This window comes from Zeugodacus cucurbitae, chromosome 2 (assembly GCF_028554725.1).
Source record: "Zeugodacus cucurbitae isolate PBARC_wt_2022May chromosome 2, idZeuCucr1.2, whole genome shotgun sequence".
NCBI classification, from domain to species: domain Eukaryota; kingdom Metazoa; phylum Arthropoda; class Insecta; order Diptera; family Tephritidae; genus Zeugodacus; species Zeugodacus cucurbitae.
The window spans coordinates 83,198,503-83,214,284 of record NC_071667.1 but is presented as its reverse complement, the minus strand read 5'-3'; the positions used below and the strand labels follow the sequence as shown (position 1 = coordinate 83,214,284).

General features: G+C 38.6%; 3 protein-coding genes across 3 annotated transcripts in view; 2 read left to right on the top strand and 1 right to left on the bottom strand.

Moving 5' to 3' along the window:
* Positions 1-159: 159 nt before the first annotated feature.
* The window catches only part of LOC105219305 (uncharacterized), a 35,515-nt gene continuing 19,892 nt past the window's right edge, over positions 160-15,782 (top strand). The window contains exons 1-7 of the mRNA XM_011195352.3: positions 160-467; positions 600-768; positions 6,718-7,301; positions 8,018-8,189; positions 8,973-9,032; positions 9,184-9,422; positions 9,563-9,658. Of these exons, the coding sequence (XP_011193654.2) occupies positions 356-467; positions 600-768; positions 6,718-7,301; positions 8,018-8,189; positions 8,973-9,032; positions 9,184-9,422; positions 9,563-9,658 (1,432 nt within the window). The 5' untranslated portion in view covers positions 160-355. The remainder of the gene's footprint in view (positions 468-599; positions 769-6,717; positions 7,302-8,017; positions 8,190-8,972; positions 9,033-9,183; positions 9,423-9,562; positions 9,659-15,782) is intronic.
* LOC105219290 (myosin regulatory light chain LC-2, mantle muscle) lies at positions 4,187-6,388 on the top strand. Its single transcript, XM_011195332.3, has 4 exons — positions 4,187-4,472; positions 4,540-4,881; positions 5,020-5,156; positions 5,900-6,388. Exons 1-4 carry the CDS (start codon positions 4,431-4,433, stop codon positions 6,081-6,083), a joined length of 705 nt encoding a protein of 234 aa, XP_011193634.1. The 5' UTR covers positions 4,187-4,430; the 3' UTR covers positions 6,084-6,388.
* Positions 11,737-15,299, bottom strand: LOC105219284 (fatty acyl-CoA reductase wat). Its single transcript, XM_011195321.3, has 7 exons — positions 15,110-15,299; positions 13,537-13,649; positions 12,958-13,468; positions 12,691-12,895; positions 12,385-12,627; positions 11,960-12,217; positions 11,737-11,892 (listed from the first exon to the last, which is right to left on the bottom strand). The coding sequence occupies exons 1-7, from the start codon at positions 15,183-15,185 to the stop codon at positions 11,802-11,804; spliced, it is 1,497 nt and encodes a 498-aa protein (XP_011193623.2). The 5' UTR covers positions 15,186-15,299; the 3' UTR covers positions 11,737-11,801.

Here is a 15,782-nt window from a genome sequence, read left to right as displayed (position 1 = left end):
GACCATGGAAATTTTTCCGCTCCGCTTATGCCGCAGGCCACCGCTATAATGGCTTCACAACGCAGCATCAGCGTTGGGCTCCAGTTGGCCGTGCTCGCAGTCTCCTCTTGGCCATTAGCACGTGTGGTCCACCTTTCGCGCGCTTTTCGCTCCGCAATAACAAAAGTTAATAAGTCAGTGCCACAAGCGCAACAACCTGCGCCTTTGCTTTTCTTTGTTATCGCGGCACGTAACCGGTTAGCGCTAAACACGTGACCGACGCGTTGTGCGAGTGCCGAGTACTTGAACACCTCTTAACGGTTTACTAACGCTCCATTGCATTGCGGCGAACGTGACCTTCCACAATCCGCGCGGAATGCCGCCTGCAACGCCGAGAAGATTTGTGTGCAACGCGTTGCTGTTGGCCCTCCTTTGCGCGAGCATTTGTCAGGAGTTTGCCGCATTGTTGCAAAAAGAATTATGGTTAGGTCGGTGTGCCGCAGCGTGGCCGTTTACTTGGCCAACAAAGCAATCACATTAATTAACTCGCGTCACAATGATCTCTCTTCCATCTTTCTTTCTTTTATTTATCCATTGTTAACTGCCACGCAACTCAACAGAGTGCTCGTGTATGTACGCCACGGAACGCAATACGAGCAATTGGGGCAGCATCGCCATTAACGGCAGCACTTTGCGCGGCGTCAAGAATGATTGTTACTTGATTTTCATCGCGGGCGGCAATGATGAGTTGGTCGCGCTGCGCTTCCAGACGCTGCAGCTGGCCGCCGGGTAAGTCAAGTGCGTGTGTGCGGCACGTGCAACGCAGTAGCTGTCAAATACTTTGGCGGGCATGCGGATTTTGTTTGGCAAGACTTACAGATTTTACGTTTTACTCCCAACACGTTCAAAGTTATAGCGCGCCATATTTCTCTAACGGTATTGTGTTTACGGTAAAGTGTAATGTCGACAGTTTGAAAAAATCCGAACTTGTTTGCCGAAATATGTGAGTAGCAGGTGAATTTGTGATGTGTGCAACATGTGCTTTTATAATTATTCCGAAGTGTTTCATATGTGAAGAATTAAATGGAGTTCAACCGGAACTGGCTACGGTGAAATAGTCAAAAGAGTGAGGTGATGTTAAGCTTTTCACTCTGCTAAAATCTACGCTCTTTAATTTGATCCACTAAGTGCAAGAATAGCCTCCGAACCGTTTATGGGTTAGGTTAGGTTAGTTTAGGTTAAATGGCGAATCCCTGTGCCACAGGAGATACAACTTGAATTCCCAGTCCTTTGTAATGCCGAAAAACTCTTTAAAATTAATGCCAGCGACATTCAAGTGACGACAAAGCGCTTTGAGTTTTTTAAGAATTTGTACAGGCAACTGATTTGTATTCGAGAAGGTTCAACTGGTTCTCTGAGTTAGTCTGGTCAAGAAGTTTCAGGCGCAGTCTAGCAAAAGCTGGACAATGAAGGAGAAAGTGTTCCGATGTCTCAATCTCCACTTCTTCCACGCAACTTTGGTAATTCATATTCGTCAGGATATTTAGCCTCAAGGCATGTAGCGCCAGCCATCCTGAATATTGATAAGAGCAAATAGCGCAATAGAACTCCTGCGATCCACCTTAGGGCAATACGATCTCGCAGTCGCACAGGTAGTGGTCGTTGTCCAACGACGTCGTTGTCGACCTCGACTGATCCAACTCGGATCGGAGGCAGAGAGATGGTGGGGTTGGCTTGATGGGTGTCCTAAAGCATACAAGCTCAGATCCCAGACGTAGAGTCATTCTAAAACGCATTTGACTATAGTAAAAATGTTAAGGATATGAAATATTTGTCGTCTACGACGTACTGAGTTACAAATTCCGAGACTTCCATGCTGGAGCCTCTTTCTGGGAATACACTTCAGAATCTCCAGTTATAAAACATACACCATACAACTCAAAGACACCATCGAGATAGACCCTCGCAACCTCGAGACTATTTTATATTAGTCTCTAAGCATAAGTCATCCACCAAAGATCTCAAACTGATTAAAAATAACTAAAATTTTGATTCAATATTATTCCTTCAACTGTAGCAATGAGAATTCTACAAACACCCGTTATAAAATAAATATGTATATCAAAATAAGTGCAACGCAAAATCCAACATCTGCCAATTAAATAAATTACCTATGTGGATGTAACTACATAAATTTGTGCGAATACTGAATGCCTGAATGCGAAGAATAGAAGAAAATTCAGAAATTCGAAAATTCCTGTGAAAATTCCACGCACAAAAAGTGGCAAATAAAAATCGCAAAGCCGTGATATGTGTTGATATCGTTGGGTATTTATCGAAATTATTAATGTAAACAGAAATTTGTTGGCATGAACAACGAACGCAGCCACAAAACGATAACCAAATGTGGCAGTGCCACTTTGCGCGGCAAGGCGGTGGCGTTGCATACCCCATGTATGCGTTCGCCCAATGGTGAACGAGGCAGCAAGGTTGTCGCGAGTCGGCATTGTGGCAGCAGCAGCACTTGTGCATACGTAGTATATTGCTACATGCAACATTTAAATTAACGCAATGTTGCAACTTGTCAATGCAACTAGCGGCCTTCCAAATTGTCGGTGGGTGGGTGGCAGGTGGAAGGTGGCAGACAATGTTGTTGCTTGTATTTCCTACATTCAATTCGCAAACACTCGACATATGCACTTCTTGCTGCCACTATTCCATAATAAAATCCACATAAATAAGTGCCGCATTTTCCTTCTAAATTGAATCCGTTTTCATTCAAACATAAAGAGTTGTGTTTTTGTCACACATCATTGGCATAAATCAATCTGTCAATTCGAATGTTTGCGAAATTTTTATGGGAATGAATTTATTGAACAAGCGTGTGCCACAGCTGTGGGAGGTCATCAAACAATCAGTGGTGCGGTGCCTTATTGAGCATGGAACGCTGTTTACATATAATTCAATTAGCTGCTGAGCTTTTAAGTTCGCTTTTACCTTGAAAATATCGGAGAAAGCGATTTTTTGGCGGGAATTATGGAAGATGTTAAATTTAGATGAAGTAATCATTAAAAGTAATGTAATTACTACTTGATTAATTTTTTATTGCAATGAAATTACTTAATTACCTTTGTTGACCTAATTTAGTACAGTTAAAATATGTACAGATGATATGTAAAGTAGAAGTAAGAGAATCATTACAATTAATAATCATTACTTTTAATGGCAATCTTGAAATTATCGGAGTTAAAACGACTTTGGTGGGAATTATGGAAGAAAACTTTAACTTTTGTTCAGTAATCATGAAAAGTAATGTAACTATTTGATTATTTTTCATTTTAATGAAATTACTTAATTACTTTGATTTGCATGTTTATTTTTTACTTTATTTTAATTTTATCTTATTAACCTAATGTAGTACAATTATATTATGTAAAAATGATATGTCAAGCTAACAGTATAATAATCATTACTTTAGGATTACTTTTCCTTTTTTACTAGCTCATTGAAACGTATATAATAATGATAGATCTTCTTAAAATAAAAATATTCACTTCTCAAAGGTAATGTACTTGGTAATCATTAAATAAATACTCATTATCACCATATTTCTAATCCCTGTTGAAACCTTTTGTTTTAGACTTTGTAGCGAATAATAATAATAAATGAATAATATTCTTTTTATTTTCCTTAAAATGCAATGAATCGTAGCAAAATGAAAATAATTTGTAATTTGTTGCATGGCCAAAGCGCCGCCCTCGCCGATACTGTGGCGGATTTGTATCTCATATAGGCTATTTCAAAGCTATACATATCCACCAATACAGTTACAGATGTGTGTGCATTTATAGGTGATACATGCATTTTCTATGAGAACTTTGTGCAGGCGGACATCGCAATGACATTTTCGCAAACTCAATTGCGTCGACGCGACAAAATCAAGCGAGCCAGGTAGTGGATGGTCATTAGCTATTAGAAATCGGCCATTAGCAGCGGGGTTGTAATTCAAAATTGACTTGCTGTGGAGAAGTACCATAGTGCACAGTTTGGCGGAAATCAAGCTAAAAATACAAGTACGAACAGCGAAAGAAAACGCGACGCGTTCTGCTGACTCAAGTGCGTTTGCCAGAGCAGAAGAATCTTAGACTCTTTTTTCACAAAAAGTAAAACAAAAAATATTTCTAATAAATAAATAATTCTCTTCCAATTCGTCAATAAATTCGAACCGAAACCACAAACGAATTTTCAGTTAACGATTAGCAAAGCGGGCGCACGAACGTTCAAGGAAACTTAGGTCCTCAACTAGGTGTCGCGAGTGTTTTACAATATAAAAGAGTGTGTGAATCCTTTACAAGCAGAGAAAGGATTAATGTGTTAAATCTATAAAAATAAAGTGAATTAGTTTGAAAAGTCTCAGTAGACTCAAGTCTTACGCTTACTGCAGCGCCGAAATGGGTGATCCTATCACATTTTCCGTCGATGAAATGGAGCAGGTACAAAGCATATGCAGTGCCATAAATTACAACAAATTTAATTTTATTTTCGATTTTCGGTGCGCAGCGACGTCGTCGCGCCAGTGCTGCCCGTAAGGCGTCCATCGTGCGTCCTCCGAGCCCACCGAAAGTGGAGTCTGAAGCAATGGCTGCCATCAATGAAATCTTCAATCCCACCTATAAGAAACCCGTTACCAAAGGCAACTATCGGGCCCCCGATGAAGTGGCTGCCGATGACCTGGAAGCAATGAAGGATTTGGATATACGCAAGCTGGCCGAATTGAAAGAAGTATTTGTGCTTCTCGATTTGGACAGCGATGGCCTGATTTCGAAGGATGATTTACGCTTCACCTTCACCGCGCTCGGCACAGACACACCCGACGAGCTGATCGAGGAGATGTTGAAGGAGGTGAATAAGAAAAAATAATAAGAATAAAGAAGAATAAGCTTCAGATGTGTAATCTGTGTAAAAGAAAAGTGTTCAATTAGTGATTAAAAGTGTTGAGTGTTAAAAAAAATAAATATGAAAATATAAATTTCCGCACAGGCAAAGGATCCTTTGGATTACGAAGCTTTCATAGAATTAATGAGTCACCGCACCGTTGAGTTGGATCCGGAGGATGTGCTGTTGGAGGCTTGGAGCAAGTGGGATGATTATGGAACGGGAAAAATAGAGGAGAAGAAGTAAGTAAATGGTATATTTTTAAGACATATGGTTGTCATGAAAAAATAAAACGCGTACTATTTAATGTTGATCGACGCAACTAGCTCGAATAAATTCCAGCCGAGAGCCCCAATTTTCGACCAATTAAAGCAATTGGGACCGTTTGTCGGCAATTATCGTTGCTTCAAAATAAGACTGTGCATTGTATAATGGCAAACCAAACTGCGTGTGAATCAAGAAACAGCTGTCCAAAAGACCAACTCCGAAAAGGTATTGCCTATTTGAAAACCAAACGGGTAAAAAAATACACTTAACTAGATTATAAAATATACTCAATAAGTTAGACCGTAGGTCCTATCTTCAAAATTAAGAGTCTTACTATTTTAAATCATCTTTATTGGAATTGAGCCAACATCGCTCTCAAATTATGTTGGATCTCGGGACCACTCTCTATATTTTCTAAAACAAAAAGACTTTCCAAGTGGATAACTTAGTTTTAGCTCTTGAAGTTTTTTGGATTGTATCGAACATTTTGGAATTGAGTCAAAGACACTTATCGTATACTTCCTTTCAAAAAAAGGTGAGCGCCGTTCTTTTGTTTAAGAACATGGGAGATTAATAAGAGCTGAACTCAAAACTCAAAGGATCTAATGCGGAATTATTAAAGATTGATGTAATTACGTATTAAGTACTTTAGAACGAAAGAATTTCCAATAAATCAGCTTATTTAATAATTCATAATTTCGATTGAATTGAATTGCAGAATATATGAGGAGCTAACCAACTACGGCGATGTCATGACGACTGCCGAGGCCAACGAAGCGCTGAAGTATGCACCGATCGTCAAAGCTAAGACTCTGGAGGAGCCTACTATGATTGACTACCCGGCCTTCTGTCGCATCCTGTCCGGCTTGCGAAAGGGAAAGCCACGTGCAACGGAGGAATGAAACACACATACACATAAAGCTATAACAATATTTATTACAGTTTTCTAGCTCATCCATAGCAACCATAACCACAACCACATAGCAACACAAACACACCGCACTCGAATACATACATAATTGTATGTTTGGGTGTGTGGTGTCCGATATTTTATTGTGAATACCATGTAAAGTGACATTTTTATTGCGCAAATTCTATTCTTTTTTCTGCTCTCTAAAAACTCGAATTTTTCTGTTTGAAAATACAATAAATCAAAAGTGGTGTGTTCGAAGACACGCAGACTCAAATGCGCTGTGAGCGTTTTAAACGTTTGGCGTTTTTATTTTTAACCGCTCTGCATGCCTCGCCGCCGCATATGCCTCGCATGACCAAGTCCACCAATGACTAATAAATTTTCAAACTCAATTTCATTTCATGCATTTATTTGCGCGTTCACCGCCATCGCCACCAATGTCTGCCGCCGTCCTCCACCGTTACCCACTACTGTCGCTACCGCTGACTGGCTGCGCTCGCCTTTTGCCACGCTACAATTATTGCCACTGCCGCTTTTGTTGCTTTTGCTTCGCATGCTGCTACGCCACACATCTGCTTGCTTGGCAAACGCTTGGCGCACTTCCGTTACCATTCCGTTTTCAGCTGTTCGGAGTACATTGAAATATTTCCGTTCCTGCGGGAGCCCGTCATCGAGAACTCGACTAATCCGGATTATGTTATTTGCAATCGCACCACTGTCACAGCGCCCAGTGTGTCAGCATTAGCAGCTACAACGCCTGCCACAGCATTGGTGGCTAACGGTAGTGTTGCAGCAACAATGACAACAAAGGCCAAGCACACCATGCCACCCACTGCCGTGGCCGCCGCCGCCGCAGTCAAACAGAAAGCAGCGACGACGACGACACAGAGTCCCGTTAACGCCAGCCACATGTCGAAGCAGCCAGTGTCGTCTGCGAGCAGCATTGCCAACCATGCTCATTTAACGGTTATTGCTGCCAATAATTCGGCAGCCGCCGCTGTCGCTGATTTACGTGGCAATGAGTTTATTTATAGTGCGGGCAAAATATTCGGCATTCGCGTACGTTTTAACCAACCGCAACAACAACAACAACAGCAACAGCAACTACAAGGCGAACAAACGCTGCGAAATGTTGCTGGTGGTGGCGATGTTGCTCTGAAAAATTGGCTGCTCAATATAACCGGAGAGTATCGATTCTTGAAGAAGGGTAATTTGCATTGGAATTTTCATATTTATTTTATTTTTATATTTCATGATTTTTATTGATTTGCCATTGATGTGTGTACACTGCACCGCTGAAACCAATTATAACTAAATATTTCCTAATTAACATTTTTAAATCCACTTCGGTTAGGCTGTGATTAATATATCCCGTATAATTAAGTGGTTTATAAATATATAATAGCTGATTGGAATTTGTGCTACCTAAAATTAAATAATTAGCTCCTTAAATACACAAAAAATATAAATTTTTAATTTTAGATCCAGTCTCGAAATGTTACCAATTTGAATTCACTGGCTTTAGCTAATTTAATTAGGCTAATTAAAGAATTCGTTTAAAATCAACTAAAATTAAATACCTACTTTTATATAAAAAAAAGTTACTCATACGCCTGGAGGTACCTCAGAAAACAAATAGCGAAGAATAAAAAAATAAAATATATTCGTAAATAATTTTGATCATTCTAAAAACAAGTACAGCTCAAAACAATTGTGTATTTTTAATAAGAAAACTCATTTAAAATAAATTCAGTTGTTTATTTTAAATTTTGAGGCCTCCAGAACTAAACTAAAAGTAGATAGCACTGTTCTAGAACTACCATTATAATATTGTTTTCAATACTGAATATTCAGCTTCATATTTCGACAACTAATTGTTATTTTCATTTATTTTTTTCTTTTTTAACATCATCATTAATTTAGAACATTTTCAAAATGACGGACGTCTAATACCCGGCTCATATTGTGATTATTACTTCTTTGCCGATCCCAATGCAAAACCGGAGAGCTTCGAAATTTGGCAATACTTTCATTCGCCTCGTTTTCCAGCAAAGTATCCGGCACACATCAAATGCGCCTACAAATTTATTGGCCGGTAAGAAGAAGAAGACAGTGAGAGACGAAGTAAATGAACTAAATTTAGTAAATAGTTATCGTATGGTATGGTCAATTAATTAGAGTTATATAAAATAGAAATATAGGCACATACACCTCTATTGCGAGTGTCGACTGGCAGTATAATAAACACCAATCGATTGAGTCGATTATATTTAAATTTTCTATTGTGTAATTGGATCGACAAAATTCAAAACTTTCTAAAGACTGAGAAATATCTGTATCGATGGTTAAGCGAGAGATCGACCCTTACGACAGCACTTATAGTCGATAATCGCTCAGTAATCGATTATGTGCTGCCCGTCGACACTCGCAATAGGTGTGATAATTTTGTTCTAACTTGAGAACAATCTTTTTAGACAATACAAAAAAATTCCAAATTAATATATTATATGATTGTGGGATGCCGGAAAATATGATCTTTATATAACTCTATAAAGTGATACTTACGAGTACAGTTTGAGTTAAAAATGAATAATAATGAATTCTTTAAGATCACCTGATAAATAAGATATCAAGATCCTTAAGGAAGGTTACTTTACTTCTACTCATATTCTCACAAGAATGTTTCGAAGTTTATAAATATTATTTGAACATTTTTGAATTGTTGAATGAATTAAATCTAGTACTTTTCAATTTCAGTTAAGGTAAATGAGAAAGAAAATGATAAATCTCTATTCTATGAACATTGCTCTATGTGCTCCAGATAATTACTTTTTATATAGTACTTTTATATTCAAATTACAAAAATTTTTATTCACAGCCCAGAAAGTCGTGTTGAAGTAGTCTTTGAAGAATTGCATTTACCCAAAAAGGACAACAGGTAAATATAATGTAATATATTTAGATCTAATTTACAGTGCCTTAAAGAGAGCACACATAAGACCACTTTAATTCGTAAATTTATAATTATTACACAACATTTCACTAAAAATAAAAATTAAAAATATTTTTCACATTCACACCGTATTCAGCTGCAGCATGGATAAACTGACAATTTTCGACTCTGAATCGGCCAATATGAATGCCGTAATTGATGTCATTTGCGATGCGCCGCCCACGCGACGCATAATTAGTTCCGGTCCCGATTTGCTAATCGAATTCAACGCCAGTTCAAATCGCACAGCCAAAGGATTTCGCGGCAAATACAAATTTATACATAATGAAGTCGATGATCAACTTGTGCCAGCGATCGGAAATGAATTGACAACAGGTAAATGTTTAAAGAAAAGGCAAATAACAAAAAAAAAAAAATATTAGAAAATAAAATACTAAAATAATACTTTTACGGAAGTAGTTAAATTATATATATTATATACTCTTAATGTATCATCTTCCCTCTCTTTTTCAAAGAGAAAATAATTGCGCTCGAAAGAATCGGCTTGCGGAAGGAGTCTCCACGCCCCGTGCTTACCGCTGATGAGTGGGGTAAATTCTTTAAGAACAATGGTGAGTTGTACTTGTTTTTTAACATAATTATATATTATATATCCTTAAATGAGTTTTAACAACTCGTTCTACTTGTGAACTACCATTATCATAAGCCCGCACTCCCAAATGCAAGTGAACTTACCTCTCTTATATGCAAGCAATAGAAAAGTTGTAATTAATCCTTTGCGGTGCAACATCAACAGATACTTGACGTAAAATTTTGCCTACTTCTTGTACTGAAAGAAGCATTACATCGAAGTATGATACTTTTAGTTGACACTTTTGGTCGACTTCAAACCTCCAAAGTGACTTCAGTGCCATTTAATGCTGCTTAAGCTTAATTGCTTAGCCCGACACACAACATAACCTAAAATAATGTTGAATGAGGCTCTTCTAAAAAAAAACATTTTAAGGAATATTTCGGAGGCCCTACTACGACAAGAAGCCGTTGACGTCCACTGTTTGGCTGCGTAACTTTCTCTTCTCTAATTATATTATTACATATAAAACACTATTCCATTCTCTTCTGTTCATTTACTCACTTATTGGCTATAAAATCTGCCTCAAAGCAGCTAAAACATAACTAACAACTGTCTCCGCTTCCGATTCGACCGCGAAACGGAAGTCACTTTTTTGCCGCGCATAAATTCACATCAGCCGAGATGTTTGCCCACTTTGTTTCGTAGCACGGTCTCCAGTCGATGCAGAGCTCAACCAAGGCAGCGGCGGAGACTCAATTTAGCAGCCAAGCAGCCAAGTACTTAGCCGCAAATGAAATTATGCCTCGGTCGGAGAGCAATTCCCGCCAAGCGAACGAAACGAAAGTGAAGACATCCAGCTTGTGGTGTAGTACAGTGCCTCTGTGTGTGCGTTGGCATCTCCATAATGCGAATTCGCCGATTTCGCAGTTACGCTCGTACACTCCGTTGCCGCTGCCATTTGACGGCATTTGTTGGCCTTAATTTCTAGCGGAAGTGGAAATGAACCACAGTGCATATAAACGTACGTAATATTAGCCTAGTTTAGACGCAAAAGAGTCGCATTGCTGCGTGTAAAACCGAAAGCCGTAGACGATTACCCATTCAGCTAGCGGCACACAGCCAGTTGCCGTTGGATGCTTGTATGTGTGTGTTTGTGCGAAACTTCACTTGTGGTGGAACTATCAGTTGGTTGTATTTTGCTTCTTTTCTACAACTTCCGTTCGGCAATCGGCACACACGCCATTCACACTCGTCCTTCGTACAGCTCGTACGGAGGACCACTTTCTTGCATACATACATACATGTATAGACTGGTGGCATGCTTTGCCGCTGTGCCACAATCAGCGCTCAGTTGTGGTTTTACAACTGAAGTGGACACTGCTCGGCGCAAAACTTAAAGTTTCAAAGCAAGTCAAGCACTCGTTTTCGCAATCATTCGGTTTGGCACGCGCGCGCCAAAACACACTCGTTTGAAAACGCGAAGTTGCAACATTGTGAAGTGAATTCGTATTTGAAGCGGTTGACAGCTTTGGTCACTTAAAGGTGTTGCTAGTATAGCGAGTATTGAGTTCGATTAGTGAAAATTTGAAAACCCAAAAGAAAGAGAATTAAATCGAAAGTCGAAAATTATGATTGCGACCCGCTTGCATTTCGTATGGTTCAAGGCGTTGTTTCTCATCTGCTTGCAAGTGTTACCCAAGGTGATGACACAAACAACATCGCTGACAAGTACAACAACAATACCAACAACAGTAGAGCATATTTTCTTCAAAGTGTCGCCAACAAATGCGAACAAGGAGCCCTGCACCTCGGTGGGCACTTCTAGTGAGTGTAAAGTTAGCGAAAAAAGCGTGCTAAGGAATCAACAAGTGTTTTAAAACAAATGTAGCAAGGCTTTATGGTTTTTTTTTAATAAAAAAAATTGTCTTCTGCCCTGGAGTCATTCCATATATCCTATTCTAAAGGCTAAATACTGAATGTTATCCATTAAAATTGTCTTGCATTTTTTTCTGGTAGCTACCAATTTGTCTTCTCTTGACTAAGAGTGCCTTATTGCCTTCTTCTGATTTTTTTTTTAAACCCATCCTCAATGCTTTCATGAAGGATACATTTAAATGAAGTTAAACAATCATTTATTAATATTTCAAATATTTCCAAGTATTTTTTTTATTTAACAAAATTTACAGAAAAAATTTACTTGCTACACACCATATTAATGAAACGAAAAGTGTGATCACCAACAGCTGTGTCAGTCGGTGTAAGAACAGGAATCTGCGACAGGAAAGAATTAAACAATTTTCACAACAATTGACAGTTATAGATCCGTTGAACTACTCACCTTTTAAACATTATCTTCCCCCTTGGGATAGTTTCGGGTCCCTCTCCACCCAAATATAAGCGCATGCCTGACAGTGAGAACTTTATATATTCCTTCCAGTTTATGGACCGCAGATCAAAGTTGAAAATGTCCTTATCTCTCGCTGATAAAGAGTCCCACAATGCCTTCGTATTGTCCATGGTAAATTGGAATTCATTTACGATGAAGAATTCCGTTGCTTTAGTTAGTTTATGTATGCCGCGATAAAGCCGGATCATTCTAAATAAAGACATATATAAAATATGTATAGCTTACGTAAAATTTATACCCAAAGAGCCAAGCGAAATATGAGAATATAATGTGTTTTCTTAAGACTTGACTCCCTTACAATTTAACTATGTTTTTATATCTTTCGCTACAGCTAGTGCCTACATACTAAATTTTACCTCCTTCTCTTGCCCTTTAACGTCAAAAGCACATCTATTATAGCGCCAGGTATGATGTGGTAGAAGAAAGTCAGTATGTCATACACCCATTTTTTGCTAACCGTTATCATGAAAGGGAACCAAATCATTTTGGCAAGTGGCAATTCGGGACCCCTTCCAACAATAGTGCTCATATATTGTCTCCAATATAGCGGATTCTCATCATCATTAGCGTAATTATAAATCGGCGGTGCAAGATTTAAGCTGAAAAATGAAAAATTTTGGTGAAACAAAATAATTGAAGTGTTCACTGCAAATCGGGTATACCGTTGCCGCTGATCCGAGCGCGCTGTTTCCCAACCGATGGCAAGCATTAAGCTGGCACATAAATCGGCCGGCACTAGATGCGCCCTATGTTCCGATTGCATTTGCATTACGCGTAGAACGCCACGTGCGCAGGCATATAGCGCCGCTGAGGGACCATAGTAATTGCCGACCCAGCCGGTAAGTGGCTCTTTATAGGTTTGAATAACTGAAATCAAGGTGTTAATTAAGTTTCAACGCCAATGAAATTGTCTCGCTTCGCACACAAACCTATGGCAGGTCGAAATATGCTAATTGGCAGCGCACGTCCCTCATTCAGAACCGCGTCCTCCGCTAAAGACTTCGTGAAGGTATATGTGTTATCATAAGCCGCGCATAGGACCGTCGACAGTTTATTCGTTGTCTCTGGGCCCAAACTGTTGGCCACTTCACACATTTTGACCGCACTAATGCCCAATTTGCGGTTATAATATTTCTCATCGATGGATTGCACCACACAATTGGCGTACGCGGATGAGACGTGCACAAAGGACTCAAGATTTTGCATTTCCTTGGCCAACTCCAATAGGTCCAACGTGGCACGCACATTTAAGCGAACCGCCTTGTGAAGCGGCTCGTCAAAGCGCACTGTGGCCGCCAGATGTATCACCACGTTCACCTCCGTGATCAATACTTGACGATCTTCGGCTGAAATGCCGAGATTGTCGTACTGGCAGTCGCCTAATATTGGTTGAATTCGGTCCGTTAGTTTGGCACCTGTATTCCTCAGTCCTTCGAAAATCTAACAAATAAAATGGAAATGAAATGCGGTGTGTCTTGCTTCTCTTCCGCGTGAACTCTTCCACTTACCACACATTGGCAAAAATCGGTCAAACGTTCCTCAATACTTTTACCTTTCTTGGGACGCACCAGAATGTAAACACGTTTAACCTCGGTTGATCGCAGCAATTTTTCGATGAGTACTGAAATCGAAAATGCATACATATTGTGAATCAAAGAATCAAATCAAAAGAATATTTAAAATAGTTTGTATAGGTCCGTTCATTTAACTCGGAGTAATCACTTGATCGATAATGTACGACGTTAACATGTTAGATCTCTGTATATCGAACTAAAGTTGGGTAAGGAAGACTGGAATTGGATAGAAGGCAAAGTCCCTCATATAAGCCCCTTATTAGCTAGAGAAATAAAAAAAAAATATTTCAGCACATGTATAATACACTATATCGTCCCCTCAATATAACAATAGCGTATAATTTTTTTTGGGTTTTGAGAAAATCGAGTTTAAAGTTTTTGTCAAATCAGAAAACATGAACATGAAATTATACACCATTTTTTCCAATGACATTTTGACCCACTTTGTGGAAGTAGAATTTGACGAAATTTTGACCAGACATAGAATCAATGATGGAGATTCTAAATATGCAATAAAAAAATAATGGCGTATGAGCACATACGCTATTGTTATATTGAGGGGACGATATATGGTATGGTTACAAGGTCTAGGTGTATCATTTATGCGCATAGTTTTCAATAATGCGGTTTATGTAAATTTCAAACCCAACCTAATAACCATATGCAATGCGTGCAATCAACTTGCGCGTGGAGAACAAAGTCCAATTGATTTCAGTGATCGATCACATATTTCAGGACCAAAGTCCACCCGATCACAGATTATTTGTGACTTCATCGTATTTGTCTACTCAACTGTATATTTTACTTTGTGAATAACTCAATGACGTGGTACGAACTCTTTTTATCCATTTTCGAACGAAAAAAAGGGGATTCAAGGATAGATCCATGAAATGTTCAAAGCTTAGTTGAGTTTTTCATATTCCTTTGGGAAGTTATCAGATTAATTTTGTGGAGCTACAATTCAAAGCAATTCTGCGGGAGTGGTTTTGTTTGAGACTATAAACATCGTCTTACCGATCACGGCAGTCTGGTGTACGTCACCGTAACACCCTTCAAACAAACTTTGAGATTGTATTCTACTCGGGTCTTTCGATACACACAACTAAAATTATCAGTTAGTGGAATTTGTATTGCGTCGTTGGAGGGACAAAGGTCAATTGACATTCAAAACTGATTTCGATGTGTTTTCCACAAACTTAAATGTCCGTTAATAACTAAACACAGCCTAGTCTTTAACTTTGTTTCTTCTCTTTCTAGTTTTCCACAAATTGCTTTGGTTTCAACACAGTTTTAATTTTTAATTTCTTCAATTTATAGGGATTCACACTGGCACCAAAGTCCATATAATTCTACTCTATAATACATATTTTAGGAATAGATCCATAAGTCTTAAAACACATATGAAAAGTTTTTTGTATCACATGATAGGTGGTTAGTATTCAGTTTTTAGCACTGCTTTAGCATGTCGTCTTAGTACTTCATGATTTAAATCAGTCCCTTTTTATACCTAATCCCATAAAACCGGTGCCTCCTGTGACGAAGACCGTCTTATTGCGATAAAAGTTTTGTATATCGGAGGACATTTTGCTGAATTCAGTATCCCTTTAGATGAGTGCGTTCGCGTAATCCTTTAATGTGTCTATTCGTATTTCACCTAAACCTGACTAACGGTCGAAAAACAAACTGAAGACTGAAGAAGTGCCCATTCGTCGTTTATATAGTTTAAGAACTTGACTAATGCACTCAGTGAGTATTTGCATAGTTCTTCCGCAAAGTGCATTCGCCATTTTACATAAGTAAATGGAATAACTAAGTCGATTTCGTAAAACGTGAAATGTGTTAAGTTTACAATTGAGTTATTTACAATTTTTTATGTTAGATCTTTTTTACGACTATTTTGATTGTAAGTTGTGGAACAAACCTGACGATGATTTGGTGTAAATCGAAGAAAAAAGTTTTCACTAAGCAATTAATAAATTTTGATTTCTGTATACTAAAACAAGGTCTGATAATAATAGATAATTATCGAAAAATGGCGTTTCAGACTCATTGGCCTATGATTGCTATACATAATATATATTTTGGTATACGGTTGCCTTGCGGATACTATACTCGTGCTAGTAGCCCTACATAATTAGAGTATGAGGTTTGAGATCTGGAACAAAACTTTATAGTTGAAA